The following is a 19,976-nucleotide window of genomic DNA, read 5'->3' as shown; positions in this document are numbered from 1 at the left end:
ACAGGTAAGTAAAGAAACAATAGGAGCAGTGGTATTTCACCTGCAGCTGAGGCCTCCTGTCTATTCTTCACCCTGAACTAGAGATGCCGCTAAATTTTCCTTTCCTGTGCCCTCAAACTGCCTCAAACAGAGCTGCTCCTATGGCAACCAAGATGGACAAAACAGCTGAGAGGCATCTGGCTGTAGACCTCTTTGGTGGGGTGTTTTGGGCTCTACTGTGGGCAATGTGACATACTAACCCTTGTTGGGGATTTCCTCAGTTTGTTGCTCATCAAGTACGTCATCCTGGTTCCGGCTTGATTAATGCACACCACTTCCCGCCCCACGGTCTGGGTCGCCCCGTTGTAAAGGTGTGCGTTTTCTCATTGAAAATAATGGGACTGATCGTTTTGTCATGCTGGTGTGTTTTGGGCTTTACACGGTCTCCTTGCAACATGTGATACAAACAAGCACCTGCAGCAAAATCAGCATGATTACAATGATTCCTATTGTGACTGCCTTTAAGTGATGCAATGCAACTTTTTCCCTCATCACCCTTTTGTATTTCTCTGGGCAAGGAACAAGGAAAAAGGAAGATGGCAAGGGACCAGGAGTGTCAGAAAGGAAGATTTACTGTTTTTTCTGCCACTCTCCTCTCTCCCTCTCAGTAGCTTGATTTACAAAGTAGAGATACTTGTGTGTTTGTAATATCCATATCTGTGACTGAAATATAATTATCTGACTTGGTGAGGTAAACAGAAGGAAAAATATTCGGCTCACAGTTTTCAGAGAATCATCAATACGCACCAACCACATCAGGTGTGGAGCAGTTCACCTACCTTGGCAGCATGGTCCGTTGTTTCGCTGACTGTGAGGCTGAGATCAACAGCGGACTTCGTCTCATGGACCTGGTGGGCTGGTCCAGACACAAAAGGCAACCAGGTGCATTGTGGAGGGGTCAGCTGGGCGGATACCTGGAGAGATGGGGCATGGGCCGAGCACAGGCCTGGACGATGGCCATCAGGAGGCCAGAGCAAGTTTGGCGAAGGCCAAACAGGTCTGACTTTAAGGACACCAGATTCTCTGCATTCAAAATAAAAGTGCTATGTGTTGTACTGTTTACAAGAAAAAAACTGACATTTGCAGGTCAAACAATATCAGCTTTTTTTAATTAATGCAGCGTAGACAACAAGAATGCAATTTTGCACACATAGACATGACATCTGACGGTCATATGTAGCGAGGACAGTGTTTTATACTGTATTTGCCCAACTTTATTAAGAGTATTCACACCTTACCGATCAGACCTTCTGTTTAGGAGGAGATGTCAAAGGTTTAAGTCTTAGGAATTCAAAATGGCCTTCAGTCATCAAAAAGAGGCTTTTTCTTTCCTTAATTATGGCGCCCCTGTATAACTGGTTGGGTTCATTTGTTTTATATACTGATTCTACATCGTTGCTTAATACTAAATCTATCCCCCCCTCTCTCTCTCTCTCTCTCTCTCTCTCTCTTTCTCTCTCTCTTTAATCTGGTCCCGTTGTGCTGACTGGGACGTACCCAGCCTCAATCCTCTCTCAGTGTAATTCTCTCACAGTCCACGTTTGTCTGGATGGGACATTTTGCAGATGAAGAGGAGGGGGTCGTTTATTGCTAAGTACCAACTGGAAAGTTCCCTGTAGTTCACCTGATTGGCTTACGGTGCTGTAGGGGTCAGCAGGTGGTCACATATAGAGCTTCAACAAACAACTGTAAACTCTACCTACCTACCCACCTACCTACTGCTCCAGCCCAGGTGAGTCTTTCTGATTCCTAACACTGCAGAACATCTTTAACCTGTTACATTTCACAAGATTTTTGCACCTTTTGTTCATTCTGAAAATATACAACCTGCAACTCTTTAATTTGCAGTGAAATAAAGACACTGACTTGTTGGGATGTAATAAGACCTGAGCTGATGCTTAATGTTACATAGAAATATGATTCTTTTAAAATGCAATTTTAAATCTCCTTTTATGTTTTCATTTTTTTATTTTTTAATGAAGAAAATATTCAAACCCAGTTTGTAAGCTCACACTTGATGAAAAGAGTGAATAAAGGAGTACATTTAATATTTTAAAACTCCCAGTTTTTAGACACTTTTTGAAAAATCACTTCATAATTTTCAAAATTAAACCCTGGGTGCAAAATAGGCATGTACCTACCTTTACTCAAAGGGGCACCAAGACAGAGTCAGTAAATATAAAACACACTTAAAAATGAAGTCTAATATTACTTCCAATGATTGGAATTCAAAAAAAGTTTTAAGGGAGAACTCCTGGTTCCAACTGCACAAATTTTCATATCAAGGAGGTTTTAGCCAGATAGATCCCCACTGATAAATTGCAACGATGAAGTTCTGGATTACTGTGTGGTAACATTGCATGTGATAAATTAAAATGAACGATGAAGAATGGACACTGCACCAATAGTGAGCATCTAATTTCCTTTTCTAACATCCACCTGGACTACAGACATGGTAAAATGTTCTGATATAATGAACGTTATGACACTATTTAAAGAGCCTTTTAACTCAGATTTGGTTTGTCCTGAAGTTCCCTGGCTTTACTACTGCTAAAGAGATGCTTGAAAAACTGTTCACTTGCAATGAATGCCTCAGGCTAAACAGAAAAGCGACTTTGGTCTTCCCCCCAGGCCTTTAAATCTTCATAGGTTCCCCCTGGATTCAACATCTAGGTTTCAGTTTTCTTTAAACTGAATCTGTGATTTTAAATCAAAGGGTATGGATCCAGAGAGACTGTTCTGAAGTTGTCTGTGTGCATTTTTTAATAAGACAAGCTAGACACACCTGAGATGGTTTTAAAAGGATGAAGAAGATGAGGGGCGTTAGTCTGTGTTAATCTGTCTGCTGTCTTTAATCACTTTACTCTGTCAGGGAAAATCCAGATTATTGATCATGTTCAGATTTTGCTGAGTTAAATTACAGCAACAAATAAAACATTGTGAGAACTGTTATGTTTCAATGTAATAATAGAAGCCTGTTCCTGCCTTTAAGAGGAAGAAAATGTATGAAAGCCAACCACTGGTGATAAAGAAAACTCTACTGTTCATTTGTAATTATGGGGAAAAGGTGCAAATGTGTAGTAGAAAAGGTTATTATTATGATTAAAGGTCAGAATTATTGCTTAAAATGACTAAATATGAAATAAGAAATAGAAATTATAAGATAAAAAGTAAATATGTGGCAGAAATATTAAAAACATGACAAAAAGTAAACATTATCCATTATATCTTACCGTGTAAATGTTTTAGTTTAAAATCTGACCTATCACTGATAAGATTACATAACAGATGTCATAAGATACCAGACATTTCAACAACCAGCGATTTTCAAAATACTTGATCGAAATCAAACAGATCACAATGCACCAGAACAACCTCTGATTATAATATGAGATTGGTATTGAAATTTTTAGTTCTTGCAGATTCTACTCATCCTTTCCAACATGAACTGGGACACTCAACCCGTGAATGCATAAAACACGGAGGTAGACCTACAGTGCCTATAAAAAGTATTCGACCCCTACAATGTTTTACCCTTTCATTGATTTTATATGTCAGTCATGGTCAGTATAACATGGCTTTTTTGTCCAAAAAAGAGAACTCTCTCTTATGTCAAAGTGAAACCAAATTTTTACAAAATAATGTCAATTAAAGAAAAATCTGTACTGTAAAATAAATGATGATAAAAACTTCCCCCTTCAAATCATTGTTTAGGAGATGCACATTTGGCTGTAATCACAGCACTGAGCCTGTGCTGAAAGGTCTCAATCAGTCTTGCAAATCTGGAGGTCAGGTTGAACAGGGATCAGGTGTAAACAGCCCTTTACAAGTCTAACCACAAATTCTCTGCTAGATCAAGGCCAGGCTTTGACTCGGCCACACCAGAACATTCACCTTGTTGTCATAAACCATTTCTGTGTAACTTTCTCTGTATGCTTCAGGTCATCATCTTGCTGGAAAAGATGTAGTTCTCTTGCAGGCTGAATAAGATTCATTTTATCCTTTACCTTTACAAGCCTTCCAGGGCTGGCTGCCTAGAAGCATCCCCACAGCATGATGCTGCCACCAGCATGCTCCACAGTGGGGATGGTGTGTTTGTGGTGATGTGCAGTGTTTGGTGTCTTGTCTGATGGCAAAAAAGCTCCATTTTGGTCTTATCAGAGCAAAGAACTTTCTTCCACTTAACCATGGAGTCTCCCACATGCCTTTTGGTAGACTCTAGCCCAATTTTAATCTGAGTTTTCTCTTTGTCACTCTCCCATAAAGCTTTGCCTGGTGAAGAACCCAGCCAACAGTTGTCTGCAGAGTCTCTCATCTCAGCTGCCGAAGCTTGTAACTCCTTCAGAGTAGTCATAGGTGTCTTGGTGGTCTCTCTCACTAGTCTCCTTCTTGCACGCTCACTCTGTTTGTGAGGATGGTCTGATCTAGGCAGATTTACACATGTGACATATTCCTTCTATTTCTTTATGATGGATTTAACTGAACTCTGGGGAGTATTAATTGCCCTGGACATTTTTGTATTCATCCCCTTATTATATCTTTCAATAACATTTTCTCTGAGTTGCTTTGAGTGTTCTTTTGTCCTCATGGTATAACGGTAGCCAGGAATAGTAATTAACCAGTGACTGGACTTTCCAGATACAGGTGTCTTTTTACTGCAATCACTTGAGACACATTGACTGCACTCAGGTCATTCTTGCACCACAAGAGGGCGACAAAGCCACTCAGTCAAAGTTAGTTTCAATCAACAATCTCACAGAGAATATCACCTGTTTTTTTGTGTCTCGTTGTTCCTCTCAGGTACTGACGAGTCCCTGCCCTTGATCTGCACAAACATGAGCCCAAAAAACGTTGTTTTCAAGAAGATTTGTAAAGACAAGTCGGTGAGTGAACCTTTTCAGATACAGTTTACTGCACATGCAGTTATTTCTGACATCTTGATGGATTTAATTCTTCTTGAGTGTTCAGGCCGCTGGTCTGACTGACCCTCTTAAAGTCACAAAAGCATGAGATAAAATGATCCACATGTGTAACTGCATAGCAGAGCCATCAACATTCGGTTCTTTTAAAGTGTCTGTTCTGTGTCAGGTTGGAGTCTACATGGGGAAAAGAGACTTTGTGGACCGTGTGGACTCTGTGGATCCAGTTGGTGAGTCATTCACCACACAGAAACAAAACACAGCAGGGACACGTCTGATTTAATCTGAGATCTTCAGCAGAGATTTGGGGTCTGGCTGCTCTGAGGTTGTTAAAATTAGGGTCATTCATACTATCTTATATCATGATAAAACACATAAATGGTTCATAAAATAGTCTTTAGATGATAACACTTGTGTTTTGGGCCATGTTCTTTGGCTTTAAAAGATGAAGAAAATTCCAATTGATTTGAGTTTTGACAGCAATAAGTCACTTTTTTCACGTGGGTTGTGGGGGGGCAAAGCTCTTCTTAGATATGTGAAGGGGGGCTCAGAGGGAAAAAAAGGTTGGGAACCACTGGTATAAGGTATTGCATCATATTGTTTTATAATTAGTTGTACTCTGTCAGACCTTACAGTACAAGGTTGTTTAAAAAAAAAGCAGTTGTGTTTTTTTTTTTTTTTCTTTTTTTGTAAATCAGTAAATTTGAAAATTCATGGATAACAATAATAATTAAATTTTAGCATTAAAAATATCATTTGGGTTAAAGAGCTTCTACATACTGGTGTATTAACCTTTGCAGAAACATTAAAAATGATTTTGGTTTTACCAATTTTTACCAAAGCTGTTAATTTAGGGCAGCTGTGGCATAAACCTTACTTTGGATGGTGGTCTAATAAATTTGTTAAGTGCTGTATTTTAACTGTTTCTGAGTTGATAGAACCCCTTTTAGTAGAAATTAACAACACACAACTCTGAACACTCTGAGCGTTTTTTGTCATTGACTCAAATTACTTTACAAGCATCCTTAATCTGCAGAGTTTTCCCAGTATGCCTTTTGGCATTAGATACTTTTGCACCATGAGTGAAGTTATTCACTCAGTTAGACAAGTCCTACCTGTGAGGAGCAACTTCAGTGTAGAAAGACAGTATACTGAATCCTCCCAAAGACTACATTGAAGTGTACCTTTCAGTCTTCATTACTTGTAATCAGTCAGATTAGTTTCTTTCATGTTAAATCAGGGGAAAATGCAGTGGGTAGGAAATGTGTTGCTAATATATTTTAACTTGAGTCATAATTAGACATAGCATTTCCACAACTTAAAAATTTTAAGATAATCAGTTATGACTAGTATTTTAAGTATTGTAAAATGGCTCAGTTTTACAGTGTTACTAATCAGTTTCTGCTGCTTTAGGATGCACCAAAATAAAACATAAACACTCAAAATATGTAAATCTTGAAGCTTCAGAGATACTTTGTTTTTAAGCAGTTGTTGGAAAATCATATGATTATGATCATATTAATTGCAATTATTTTAACCTACTTTTATGAATATAGCTCCTTTTAGTGATAGACAAAGCTCTCACCTTTCTTTCACCACTAGATGGCGTCATCATCATTGATCCAGAGTCTCTGCAGGGAAGGAAAGGTCAGTGTTTCTTCTCACTTTAGTACATGCAGCTACAGTGCATTTTTCACTGGTTTGCTGATTGTTTTGAGACTTTTATGTGACACCTGAAAATGCTGAACCTGTTGCCCTTCCTCACATCTGCCTCCTGCACCTTTCTAGCTTTATAAATACAGAAAAAAATCTAAATTTTATTAATACATCCACTCAGTACACCACCAAATTACATTTTTTTGATTTGTTGCACATTTGACATTTTTTTTACTGAGAAGTCTGAAAAATGTGTGATTTCTTTTTCTTTCTAAAGATTCTGCAGTAGTTATTTAAGCCTTTACTGGCCCTATTCCCTCTTTTTTGTGGTTTGAAAAATAAACTGTGCTATGTGGAATTATAACATTTGCTTTTCCACTTTAGACCAGTTCTTTATCTCGTGTCTCTACCCTTCAGTTTTCGTCACCCTGTCGTGCACCTTTCGATACGGCCGAGACGACATGGACGTGATGGGAATCGCCTTCCGCAGAGAGCTCTACCTGTCGACTCGCCAGGTGTACCCGCCTCTGCAGGACCGAGAGAAGTCAGTCCACACCAGGATGCAGGCCAAACTTCTGCGCAAGCTTGGAGACAACGCCTATCCGTTCTTCTTTGAGGTAAAATAAAACTAAAGGCTGTAACACTGGATTGGATCAATTGCAATTATATCTATCTGCAGGAAGAACCCTAGAACACCATAAATCAGCTGGGATAATGAGTCAGAAATATACCATCAGATAAATAAACAAAACACTCCATGTTACAATGGTTGAATAGTCTCCTAACTGTGCTGCAGAGCAAACAGTGTCTCTGTGCAGCAGATTTATCGATCACAGTCTGACTGATTCTGTTTTTATCCTCTCAGTTTCCTGATAACCTGCCTTGCTCAGTGGCTCTGCAGCCAGCGCCCCATGACGTTGGCAAGGTAGGATCCAGACTGTGGATTTAAAAAGACAACTGTGTAGTGAACAGCATTGTGACATGTCTTCTTCTCCTCTTGTGTAGCAATGTGCCGTGGAGTTTGAGATCAAGGCGTTCAGCGCTGAGAGCCATGACGCCAAAGTACAGAGACGGTGAGCATCAGCTAAGAGTCATTCACTTATTGCTCTGAAAAGGTCATGAAGTCAGTCAAACGCAGACTTTTTGCTTGATTTTATACGTTTTTGTCTGTTTCACCACCAGGAGCACAGTGAAGCTGCTGCTCAGGAAGGTCCAGTACGCTCCAGAGAGCCCGGGCATGGCTCCATCTGTGGAAACCACCAAGGAATTTGTTATGTCTGATAAACCGCTGCACGTCAAGGCCAGTCTGGACAAAGAGGTGGGTTATATTACTTGTTATTGATTTGACTGTATAGCTAACATAACGTCTACAGTGGCCTTGTTGACTGTCTTTTGAAGATTTAAGTCCTTTTTTGCTGCCTTTTTGTTTGTTTCATGAGAAATCCTGAAAATATTTGGATAAAAGAGGGACATCAGAAGAAAGTGAGTGGTCTGGCTGAGCGTAAATTGATGGGTGGGGCCAAACAAGCAAAGTGAGGACAGATTATGATCATCTTTTATTTGATGTAGACAAGGTGGCATCAAAGAGATCAATGTTCTGTCTTGAGAAAGTTTGTTTTGATGTGATTCAGCACAAGTTAAAGACCAGCCAGAGGTTGAGAGCGTCAGAATCGTTCTGTAGCTGAGAGAAATCTAGACTGTTTGACCACTGCCTATGACCTGTAGGGCTACATGTGGCCCATGCAAAATCTTGTTGTGTTTTTCAGCTGTACTACCACGGCGAACCAATCCAAGTGCACGTCTGTGTGACAAACAGCTCCAGCAAGACCATCAAGAACATCATCATCTCTGGTAAACATCTCATTTTGTTCCTTTTTAATACACAATTTTCCTTTATTCAACCGTTTAGTATCACAATTTTGACCATGGCGATGGACTTTGCACATTTATTTGGTGATCATTTCAGCTGCATGTACACCGTGCTCCAAATTATTATGCAGATTGGATTTTAGTGTCATACATATTCAATGTTTTGTTTTTCAATGAAACTCATGGATGGTATTGTGTCTCAGGGCTTTTTGGATCACTGAAATCAATGTCACACACCTGTGATAATTATTTTGCCAGGTGAGCCCAATTAAAGGAAAACTACTTAAGAAGGACGTTCCATATTATTAAGCAGGCCACAGGTTTCAGCCATATGGGAAAGAGAAAGGATCGCTCTGCTGCTGAAAAGTGTCAAATAGTGTAATTTCCTTGGACAAGATATGAAAACATGAGATAATTCCCGAAAACTTAAGCGTGATCATAGTACTGTGAAAAAGTCTGTGGCTGATTCAGAGCGCAGACGGGTTTGTGTAGATAAAGACATAATGAGGAAGGTTTCTGCCAGACAAATTCATCAGATTAAGAGAGCAGCTGCTAAAATGCCATTACAAAGCAGCAAACAGGTATTTGAAGCTGCTGGTGCCTCTGGAGTCCACAAACCTGAAGGTGTAGGATCCTCCAGAGGCTTGCAGTCATGTATAAACCTACTATTCAGCCCCCCCTAACCAATGCTCACAAGCAGAGATGGTTGCAGTGGGCCCAGAAATACAGGAAGACTCATTTCAAACAGTCTTGTTGACTGATGAGTGCCGTGCAACCCTGGATGGTCCAGATGGAGGAGTAGTGGATGGTTGGTGGATGGCCACCATGTCCCAACAAGGCTGGGACGTCAGCAAGGAGGGGGCGGAGTCATGTTTTGGGTCGGAATCATGAGGAGAGAGCTGGTCGGCCCCTTCAGGGTCCCTGAAGGTGTGAAAATGACCTCAGCAGAGTATATAGAGTTTCTGACTGACCACTTTCTTCTATGGTACAATAAGAAGAACTGTGCCCTTCATAGCAAAATGATCTTCATTCATGACGATGCACCATCTCATGCTGAAAAGAATCCCTCTGTGTCAATGGCTGCTATGGGCATAACTCTCCAAAAACTCACAATTTCAATGGATGCAAGAAAAGTGAAGGTGATATCAAAGAAGGGCTCCTATGTTAACATGGAACTTTGCCTGTTAAGATGTTTTTGATTGAAATAGCTTTTGATTTGAGTAAATATGACCTCCTAATGCTGCAAATGACCATTTTCAGTTCTTTACAACCTTTAATGTGTATAATAATTTGGAACAGTGCATTTTGAGTTTTTTATATAAAAAAATAATAGTAATCATTGGGAGGTTTGTTCAATAAAATTTGAATTATGCTCTAATGGTTGATGACTTGAAAATTATACTGAATGTCATTTGCATCGATTATTTAGGATAGCCAGAGCAAAATATCTTTTGCATAATAATTTGGAATCAATCTGATAAATTTGCATGGAAAAGGGTGTTAAACCAGAGGTTAAATGTTAATGATAAATAATCTGTTGTGCATAAACATAAAACTTTCTGCCTCCTTTCGCCCTCCTCAGTGGATCAGATCTCCAACGTGGTGTTGTACTCCAACGACAGCTACACCAAATCTGTGGCCATCGAGGAGCCTGGGTAATAAACAGCCCCAACCTTAGATTTCATCATTGCTTATGTCTCACAGTATTGTTGATATTTTTGTCCCAGATGAAGTGTATGCTCATGATTTACTGCTATAAATTTGTTTTATGATTTGCTTTTCTTACTTTTAGATTATGTTTAAACTTGAGTCTTCCTCCTATTTGCTGTAGATAAAAATGAACAAAACAACTCTAATACTACCCCCAGTTCTGGCATAGGAGTGGGGGAAAGTACCCCAAATATTGAACCTTCATGAATATTCAAACCCATTATGTCTCTCTTGAATCTGTTCTATTCCTGTAATTGTTGAAGCTCTTCTTGCTTTGTCGATGTTTCAGCATTGTTAAACTCATATCTGTGTCTCAGGGATTCAGTCCCTCCTGGGGCGACCCTGCAGAAAGTCTACACTCTGCTGCCCCTGCTGGCCAACAACAGGGAGCGACGGGGCATCGCTCTGGATGGTAAACTGAAGCATGAAGACACCAACCTGGCATCCTCCACAATGTGAGCAAAACAATCAGAGACGATTAGCATGAGGAATATCACCCAGTTTTAAAAAGACATTGAAATTATTTTTGTTCTCTTTCAGTGTAAAGGACGGCGTGCTGAAGGAGGTGATGGGGATTATAGTTTCCTACAGGATCCTGGTCAAGCTCGTCGTCGGAGGGTCAGTGTGTTTGAGGGACTGTGTTTGCCCTCAAGCAAAGACTTCACTTTTAGTTTAAAGTTTGATTTTGCTCCCTTTACCTCTGAAAATAGATCACAGACCTCCACTTCTCTTACTGCCAGCCACCTGACATTTATTTCCCCTCCAGTCTTCATCCAGCTGTTCTGTTGTTGTATTTTTTAGCCTTGTGCAGGCAAGCTAACCTCATATAGGCCTTTAGTTTATAGTTTTGATTCAACTCAAACAATCTCTACTTAAAAAGTTCCAAGACAGTCTGGCTGCAGACTGCAGAACTCAGACACCTCCCCTTGCAGACCACTCAGTGAGACACCTCTTCTGTCTGAATGGAAATACACTGGAAAAACATTAAAATAAAATCAGTTTAAACTTACAGATAGGTTGGGTAGGTGTTGAGGAAAAGGTCAAAAACTTAAAAGCAAAAACTTACTGGAAAATGTTTAACAAGGCTGAGTAAACAGTCTGCTTGAAAACATTTTAAACATGGCTGACGTACCTAAGGCTAAAGCTAACAAAGGTAGCTTAGCTATGGAGATTATGCAACTAAATCTAAAGCTTATGAAGCTACATTAGCTACCTTAAACAAGTAGGTAATGTAGCTAAATAATTAATTTAGCTAAAGCAAACAAAGCTCTAAATTATGCTTTTTTTGCCAAAGTCTGACCTGCTTTAGAGATGGTTGTGCAAACAGTGGCTTGCTTTAGTTTTGTTAGCTTTAACTAATGCTATCATAGCTACAGTGTCTTACGTAGTAACATTAACTACGTAGCTAGCATTAATTAAGTGAGTTTTAGCTAAAGCTAATATAGCTACACTGGCTTACATAGTAATGTTGACTTAATAGCTAGCACAGCTGTGTTAGTTTAAGCTAAAGCTAACAACGCTAAAGAAAGACACCTTTTGGTAAAACAGGTCCTTACATAGAAAGTTTTGTCCCAGATTAGACTTTAAGCTTTTTGATATTGTATTTATTAAATGTTACTTAGTTTTTAATGTTTTTAGAGGTTATTTTATAACTTTAACTGCCAGTCTGTTCATGGAAAACTCTAAACTAAAAAAAAACTCTAAAATGTACCGGCAAATTACATCCCTTCTGGAAAGTTCACACATTATGTAAAATATTCTCTTCTGTTGCTGCTCTGGTCTACATTTAGAATTTGTCTATTAATTCAAAAATGACCTGTATTACATATTTTTATTTGAGTTTTGACATCACCTTAATTATTTTAACAGTTTTCAAAGCCAGAGTAGTCCTGATTATTTTTTTGTTGTAACAGGTTATATCTAATCATGGAGGCCACTATGACAAGACATGCACCAGAAACAAAAAGACTAGTACATAATTATGCATGAACAGCTGCAGGAAGCTGCCGTTCTATTGTGGTTTCCCAATTTATTCCCCAAGCTCGCCCCCATAATCCTCCCACTCCCACATCCCCAATGTGGTGTGGCCCCACTAGACATTTCAAAGTCAATAACACAAACGGCTCTACCCTGCTCTCCTCCTAGTACTGTTGTTAAGATCAGTGGTTCTCAACTGGTGGGTCAGGACCCAAAAGTGGGTTGCAAAGCTGTTTTCAGTGGGTCCTGACTAGATTCTGGGGGAAAAAATGGTGGCAAAAGGTCTGAGAAGTCTTTAGTGGGCATGCATCCTTTCATGTTATTTTGCTCTTTCTCATCATAAAATGAGTAAATGTGAGTGTTGTTTGATTTTCTCAGCTAATTTCTCTCCTTTTCTTGTTCTCAAAAATCTTTTTTGCAGTCATATATTTTAATCTATCCAATATCCAAACAGCAAAATTATTCATCAAATAAACATGATTTTTTAAAAACTATTATTATTATTATTTTGGGTCCCCATTTGTCAATGAAGAAACTGGTGGGTTCCAGACTAGACCAGTTGAGAACTACTGGTTTAGATGCTCTCTGTTGTTATTTTTACATTAACCTCTCTGATGTCCACCAAACTATTCAACACAATATTACTTTATCTTTCAATTTTCATCTTTCCCCTGCCACGCTCACAGGATGATGGGATCAAGGTGGGTCTCCTTTTTCTATTTTGAATTATCACTCATGCTGTTGATTTTGAGTTTTTTAAAAAATGATCATAGTTCTGAAATTGTTCATTCCTTTGACAACATAAATAATTCTGGCAGCTTTCTTGGATTTAGTCTTAGTCCTCCACTGATTATTTGGTCACTTTTTAGTCATTTTGCTGCTCTGGTTCAGTTTTAGTAAAGAAAAATCCAGAACATTCCAGTTTTAGTCCATACAAAGTTGTTTTCTCTCTTTAATCAAGCAAGCTGTAAATATCTTAGAAGATTTTAAAACCAGAGAGAAGCGCATTTGACCAGTGCATGCACAATTTACTGATAAACACCCATGGTCTCTTGACCCATGCTCCACTGCCTCAGATTGCAAAGCATTCTGGGAACCTTTTCTAACACTAGCCAGGACTGTGTATTTTAAAACACTTGATTCATTTAATGCTACCCATCAATTTCAAAAATAAACTCGCATTGCGCTGTACCACTTAAAAAGAAATTAAAAGGCTAGAATCAGGATGTAGTCCTAGTTTTAAAAATGGTTAAAATATTCAGATTTTTTCAGATTTAATGTGTTTATATTCATCCCCACAACCTCACAAACATATTTAATGCTTTTACCCTATAAAAAACTTTATATGTCTGTGGTTTTAATGATTGTGTATTGATCCTGCTGTTTTTTAACGTTTTCTCTCATCTGTGTTGCAGCGATGTCGACTTGGAGGTTCCCTTCAAACTGATGCATCCTAAACCTGATGCAGGTCAGGAAAAACCTCATTTTACTGTTTTTGGGTTCTCAAAATTTTTGATTTTTTGATCATGATGGAGCTTTTGGCTTGATTTCCTCCCATTTTGTTTCAGTTTGTTTCAATCTTCCAATTATTGTTCAAGATTCTAGTGGTTATCCCTTTAGGGGTAACTTTAGGACACCCGGGTCTGTGACTGCGCCACACCTTACCCCCTCCTGACAGGTGTGCCCTTGGAATCTGTACAATTGTTGCTGCAGCTATACAACTACTTAAGGTTCTTGACCATGTGTTAAATCAGCTGTTTGCATGGTTTTGAATATGGCGTGCCTGGAGATTTTGGCTTGATCTTTGGTGTACCACTGATCTATGCCACTTATCCTGTCCAGTGTTGGGGGAGGGCAAGAGCCATTCCAGTTAGGTGAGAGGCTGAATACTTCCTGGACGGGTTGCCAGCCAATGACAGGGCTGAGCTTATTTCAGCTGTTTTCTATTAGCCCACAAACACCATTTTTACCCCCAGAGCCCACTTCTGTTGTCCTTCCTGTTGCTGATGTGGACATGGACGAGGAATAAAGGAGATGTACAAGGTGCTGGGAGTATCCTGCAGGAAGTTTTTTTTTTTTTTTCCATATTCTGCCTCATAAAACTGGTTAGCTTGTTTTACAAATTGCAGATGGCAGTGCATCAGTAATAATGATACCTGTGATTGACCAATGGCCGTTTCCCTTCTGTGCCCTCAGAGGCCGAACTAGTCTGCTCACTATTGTTAAATGTTTGTCAGTACAAAGGATGGATTTCTGTTTCCTTACACTCAAAATTAAAGCAATGGCTGAGGTTAGCATTTAAGAAAACAGATGCAATGAGGACAATGTGCTGGGCAATGACTGACTCATGCATGCACACTCAGAATCCATCAGACATGCAGGCAAACCCTAGAAAACTTCCCAAACTGCACAAGAACATTTGCATTTTTCCCCAAACATTAATATGTGCAGTGTGCAGGAATTTGTAGATTTGGAGGCAACTTTTGCCAGAGAATTTCTGGGTGTTCATGCATGTAAAATGAGCTTCTGATTGTGTTTTATAAAGTATTACCAACCAGAGAACTTAAATACATTTGAATGAATTCTTGTCTATGAACATTAGTTGACACTAGATGTGTGAAAGACAATCCTGGAATCTTAAAGGAGTCTGATGTTTCTTATTTTTCTCTCTTATTGCTGCCAACAGTGAAGGAGAGGTAAGAGGATTTTTCTGCATAGTTTGTTTCTTTTTTTTTCACTTAAAGAAGCTTCAGTCCCCCACACTGAGGGTCTCAGTTTCCCTTAAAGAGGAGGGATCAGCAGGTCTGACACACATGGTTGTGTCTGTTATCATATTTGGTGTGAGCGTCCTCTGTCTGTCCTTCTTTTTGTACTGTACATCCAGAGACTGGATCAGGTTTCAGGATCTTTTATCCCCTTCATCAGCTCTTTTTCTCTAAAGCTGTCCTCTATCAGAAGCAGTGTCAGCTTCCCTCTCTTTGTTCTTTGCTTTTCTGCTCTTCATGCTTTGTTCTTCTGGTCAAATATCAGATAATTGTGAAGAATTCAAGAGATCTGTTCTTATAAATTCTACTTAAACATGTAGAAGTTTGTGTTGAGGGAGCTAGATGTTACAATGGCAGTTGTTCCTCTTGTTTGTAGAGCATTTGTCGTCTGAGAAGTATTGACCACGCATGCATGGAGAGCAAAATCAGACAGGACAAAATCTTATTAATGACATCCCAGCTCCCATCAGTGTTAATGGGGATTTATTCACCTCTAGAAACTGTTATCTAATTTACATGGAAGAGCAGGAAGCAATCTGTTCAACTTGGATCACAAATCTGCTCAGTGCTTTCTTTTAAAGCTGGCCAGCAATTAGATTTCCCAACATCCATCGGAAATTACCAATCTGACCTCCATTTAAAGGGTACATATTATGCAAAAATCACTTTTTCAGGCTTTTCTAACAAAAATATGTGCCCCTGGCCTGTCCACAATCCCCTCAAGTACCAGAAAAATCCATTCCCTCCCCCCTGTCTCTTCCTCCAGCTTTCAGAAAATGTGTGCTGAAACAAGCTGTTCTCAGATTTTCCCCTCATGATGTCATGTGGGGGGTTAGCCCCGCCCCCAGGTTCAGTTGACACCCCCCCCCAGCTTGAAAGAAAGTTTCGCCCTCCTCTCCTGATCCTCCTCTCATTTCCTGAGAGGGGCGGAGTCAGGGGTGGAGTCAGACAGCTCAGTAACATTTAAAGCCACAGACACAGAAACAGCTCATTCTGAGGGCTGAAACAGGGGCTATTTTGACATGCAATAATCCAATACTGGAGTGTTTTTTCAGGAACAAACTTCACAGGCATGTTTTAGGGACCTCTGAGACCAATATAAACTTGTCTTAAAAGGGTCAAATATGTCCCCCTTAACAACCACTTTAAAGGTTGTTTTCTCCTCTTGAGGATCAGTCAAAACTTGGCTCATACTTAATGCAAATCTGCATCACTAATCATGTTATTTTAGCCAATTTGTAGACCCATTTGTCATTTTCTTACAGTTTTTTCCCATCTCTGAACTCTACGACAGCCACTTCTATACCATCTCTTTGCTTCTGTGAGTGCTTTTTAATATCCAAGTAATTCCAGGGGTTATCACTGACCAAATTCCAGGCAAAACTCTGGGTACCAACATGAGTGGTGTAAATTTCTCTTGCTGATTTGGGTCCCTTGAGGTCCTTAAGATTGAGGTCCAGTCTCAATCGGGAACACCCTTGTGGGTGTTCAGAACTTGTCTGCAACATAAATGTTAGTATTTCGTGGTGCAAAACAACCCAGTTCATTTTTTGAGTCTAAGTTTAAGTCAACAGGAGAAAATAAGTTACACAGAGGCTTCACTCTAACTCATTTTTGTAGAACGAGCCTGAAAAAGAGGCTGGTTTTCTGTGGTTGACTTACAGTTGAAGTGATTTAATTATCTGAAGTAATGACTTCATGATGCCATCTGTTCTTCTGCTGATGTGGGGTTTGGTCATCTCCAGATAAGTGCAGGTTAAATAGGTTAAAAATGTTAATCCAGATATCGCCCTCTCAAGCAACATTTTCCAGCTCTTCCTTGGGTTTTTGAGGCATTCCCACTCCAAGTGGGATAAATAATCCCCTCAGCAAGTTTTGGATCTACCTAGGATACCCTTCCAGTCAGCCATGCCTAGAAGACCTCCACAGGGAGGCGACCAGAAAGCATCCTGATTAGGTGCCTGAACCACTTCAGCTGACTCCTTTAAATGCAAAGGTGCAGCAGCTCTACTCTAAACTGCCATCAACCTCATTGCCCCATTACCAGCTGGATGTCTCCAGCGGTAGACGCCAAGAGAATCACATCATCTGCAAAAAGTAGAGAAGAAATTCTGAGGTCCTCCAACCAAAAACATTCCTCAATTTCCACATAGAATCTGTAGATAAAGATAAGAGTTCCTCTAATCTCACTTTACTCTGTCCTATCTGCAGTGAGATGGAGGAGGAAATGGAGTTCCAGGAGTTCAAACGCGCCTACCTGAAGGGGATGATCGTGGACGACGATGATGAAGATGGAAACGCATCGGGCGGCGAGGAAATGGCGCCAAAAGAAAAATAGAGAAGACAAAAGACAGCTGGGAGTTGAGCCACCTCATAATTTGTGCTAGAGAGTTATTTCAAGGACCATACAGTGGTTTTGCATATTTTACACTGCACTGAGCACTCAATCGCTCCTGACAAGAAGGAAAAATGCTCCCAAAGAGAATGGAAACAAGTCCCCTGATATGATCAGTGTTTTTTTTTGTTGACTTTTTGGTTAAAACTGAGCAAAAGCAAATCATTCCATTAGTCATGCTTACATTTTATGTCACTCACACCTTCTGGCATTTCACAAGTCACACCTAGACACACCAATGCATATAAGTTTGCAGGGCTATCAATGGCATAGGCCACTGTGGTGGAGCATGGCTGGATGCATGAACATAAACCAGGCTTAAGACAGTCTGCAAATCAGCAGTAGTCACTGATAGTCACATGACTGTCTTTTTTTCATCATGTTTGCAGTTTCCAAGACTGTAAATAAAGACTTCATTTCTTATTACACCACATTTTCACCATTCAGTGTGGCTGTAACAACAACTGTATTTGTGCAGCCCTTTTATGCATCACCGCTGACATGGTCCTTGAATAGAGTGAATATTGACAATATTGTACCCTTGTGACTTAATATAGAAAACAGTTGCTTGCTTTATTTTTAAAATGCAGATTTTAGGATGTTGAGACTACCGCTCTGGAGGAAATGATCAGATCAGTGAACTTTTGGTGATAAGTTCACATTTACAGTAGACACTTCTGTAGAAAGATGAGCTTTATGTACTATTAGGGCCCATGTGTTAGTCTTCTTGAATGTGCATCATCCATGTAAAAATAAAAGCTGGTTGTTCCTTCCATGCATAATCTGATCTTTCCTGGTATATCTGCATTTAATTTTCGTTACACCAACTGTTTTAGTTTGAATATCTACTGAAATGGCAACGAAGTAGATATCTGAACCTGGATATGGTCTTATGTAGTGTCAAAACTTTGCACATGCAAAACGGATGAGTCCAGAAATAAAAATCTAGACCACTGTACATATGAAACAGAAGATTTCTTTATTCATTTTGAAAGAAATCACAATGCACACATCACAGCATCCAAGATAAAAGCCTATGTGACACAGAAAGACAGATAAATCACTCAGAAAGGGCCTTGAAATGAAGTTTATCTTGGTCCTCTATGTTTCCTAGACAACATTGTCCATTCTTTTGGCCTTAAGCTTCTTTACGATGCATTTAAAATCAAACTTACAGAATTAAAAGACAAGACATTGATTTGGAAAGTACCCTAATAACTAAAAACATGTCTTGAACAACAAACTTGTCCTGTTCCTATCAAACCTGACACAACATTAAAAGAAAAATCCTTCACATCTTACTCCATCCATCATCTCCATCCATCCTCTTCCACTTATCCAGGGCTGGGTTGCCGTGGTAGCAGGCTAAACAAGTCAACACAGTCATCCCCCTCTCAAGTGACACTTTCCAACTCTTTCTGGGGGATCCTCAGGCATTCCCAGACCAGACAGGATATAAAGTCCCTCCAGTGCTTTCTGGGTCTTCCCCGAGGTCCCCTCCCAGGTGGACGTGCCTTGAAGTCCTCCATAGGGAGACGCCTTAAGAGGCATCCTGATTAGGTCAAACTAACTTAACTGGTCCCTTTCAACGCGAAGGAGCAGCAACTCTACTTTTAGTTCCCTACAGATGTCTGAACTCTTCACTCTATCTCTAAGCCTGAGCTCAGCCACCCTCTGGAGATCAGCTGCTTGTATCCGCAATCTTATTCTTTCAGTCATTACCCAAAGTACATGGTCATACATGGGACATAGATCCACTGGTAACTGGAGAGCTTGCCTTTCAGCTCAGCTCTGTCTTTACCACAACGGTCCAGCACAACGCCCCCAGTGCTGCTGACAGTGCACCAATCTGCCTGTCAATCTCACGCCCCCTTACCCATGAAAAAGACCCGGAAATACTTGAAGTCCTTCACCTGAGGCAGAGACTCATTCCCCAGTCAGAGTGAGGGCCCAGACAAAAAGCGAATCAAACACCTGCCATGTACCTGCAAATCAAGAATTCAGATACCTCCTCCCCTCAGGCCAACATCTGGTGGCTGGACTTCTCTCCATGGGGCCCAGCCAGTCTCAACCTGAAAGAGCGCCATGGAGCCTCTCCCCTGTGGACTCACCACCGGCAGGGATGGGCATGGTGGCAGGGTGCAGTGCACCGGGTGGCAGGCCAAGGCAGCAGCCCTGGTTTCATTAAAATTCTTGAAATTGTTTTACTTTTGTCACAAATTGAGAAACTGATCCCTCCTACAGTTCTCCAGTCATCTGTTTCTTATAACTACCTCTCACTTCCCTCAGGGTCTGAGGCCAAGGGCAGTTGTCATTTGAGGCCATGGTTATACATGAAGTAAAACTTAAAGGAATCATGCGCCCCATGGTCAAAATATCAGCTAAGGCCACCCCCAACAGCCCAAAACCAATTTTAAAAAACTAATGTGATTGTGTAGAGTGGATTATTTAAGCAAGACCAATGTCCTGATACAAAATGTACTCCAGAATATCTTTTAAAGTTTGTGTTATCTTTTTAATTTTTAATATAAAAATATTACTTTCCTATTTATTACACTGAAAATTAGTTTATGGTCTCACCTGTCTTAAACACTGTCTTTTTAAGACTGTAGAAAGCTTAGCTCTCATGCTAGTACAGAATGTATG

At 40.0% G+C, this 19,976-nt stretch overlaps 1 protein-coding gene across 1 annotated transcript; it reads left to right on the top strand.

Moving 5' to 3' along the window:
- The first annotated feature begins 4,853 nt into the window (after positions 1-4,853).
- Positions 4,854-17,882, top strand: saga (S-antigen; retina and pineal gland (arrestin) a). The gene is made up of 15 exons (XM_041803741.1): positions 4,854-4,922; positions 5,128-5,188; positions 6,561-6,605; positions 7,032-7,231; positions 7,480-7,539; positions 7,620-7,687; positions 7,797-7,932; positions 8,381-8,465; positions 10,066-10,138; positions 10,511-10,648; positions 10,734-10,811; positions 12,857-12,871; positions 13,586-13,638; positions 14,857-14,866; positions 17,147-17,882. Exons 1-15 carry the CDS (start codon positions 4,875-4,877, stop codon positions 17,271-17,273), a joined length of 1,197 nt encoding a protein of 398 aa, XP_041659675.1. The 5' UTR covers positions 4,854-4,874; the 3' UTR covers positions 17,274-17,882.
- Positions 17,883-19,976: the final 2,094 nt, after the last annotated feature.

This window comes from Cheilinus undulatus, linkage group 13 (assembly GCF_018320785.1).
Source record: "Cheilinus undulatus linkage group 13, ASM1832078v1, whole genome shotgun sequence".
NCBI classification, from domain to species: domain Eukaryota; kingdom Metazoa; phylum Chordata; class Actinopteri; order Labriformes; family Labridae; genus Cheilinus; species Cheilinus undulatus.
Note: the sequence above shows the minus strand (reverse complement) of the source record. Positions and strands in the feature narration are given on the sequence as shown.

Bases quoted from the DNA above. Each gene is read 5' to 3' on its own strand.
- saga (XM_041803741.1), top strand. From the start codon at position 4,875: ATGAGCCCAAAAAACGTTGTTTTCAAGAAGATTTGTAAAGACAAGTCG. The intron at 5,189-6,560 runs GTGAGTCATTCA...TTTCACCACTAG, and splicing joins GGACTCTGTGGATCCAGTTG to ATGGCGTCATCATCATTGAT. The intron at 7,688-7,796 runs GTGAGCATCAGC...TTTCACCACCAG, and splicing joins GACGCCAAAGTACAGAGACG to GAGCACAGTGAAGCTGCTGC.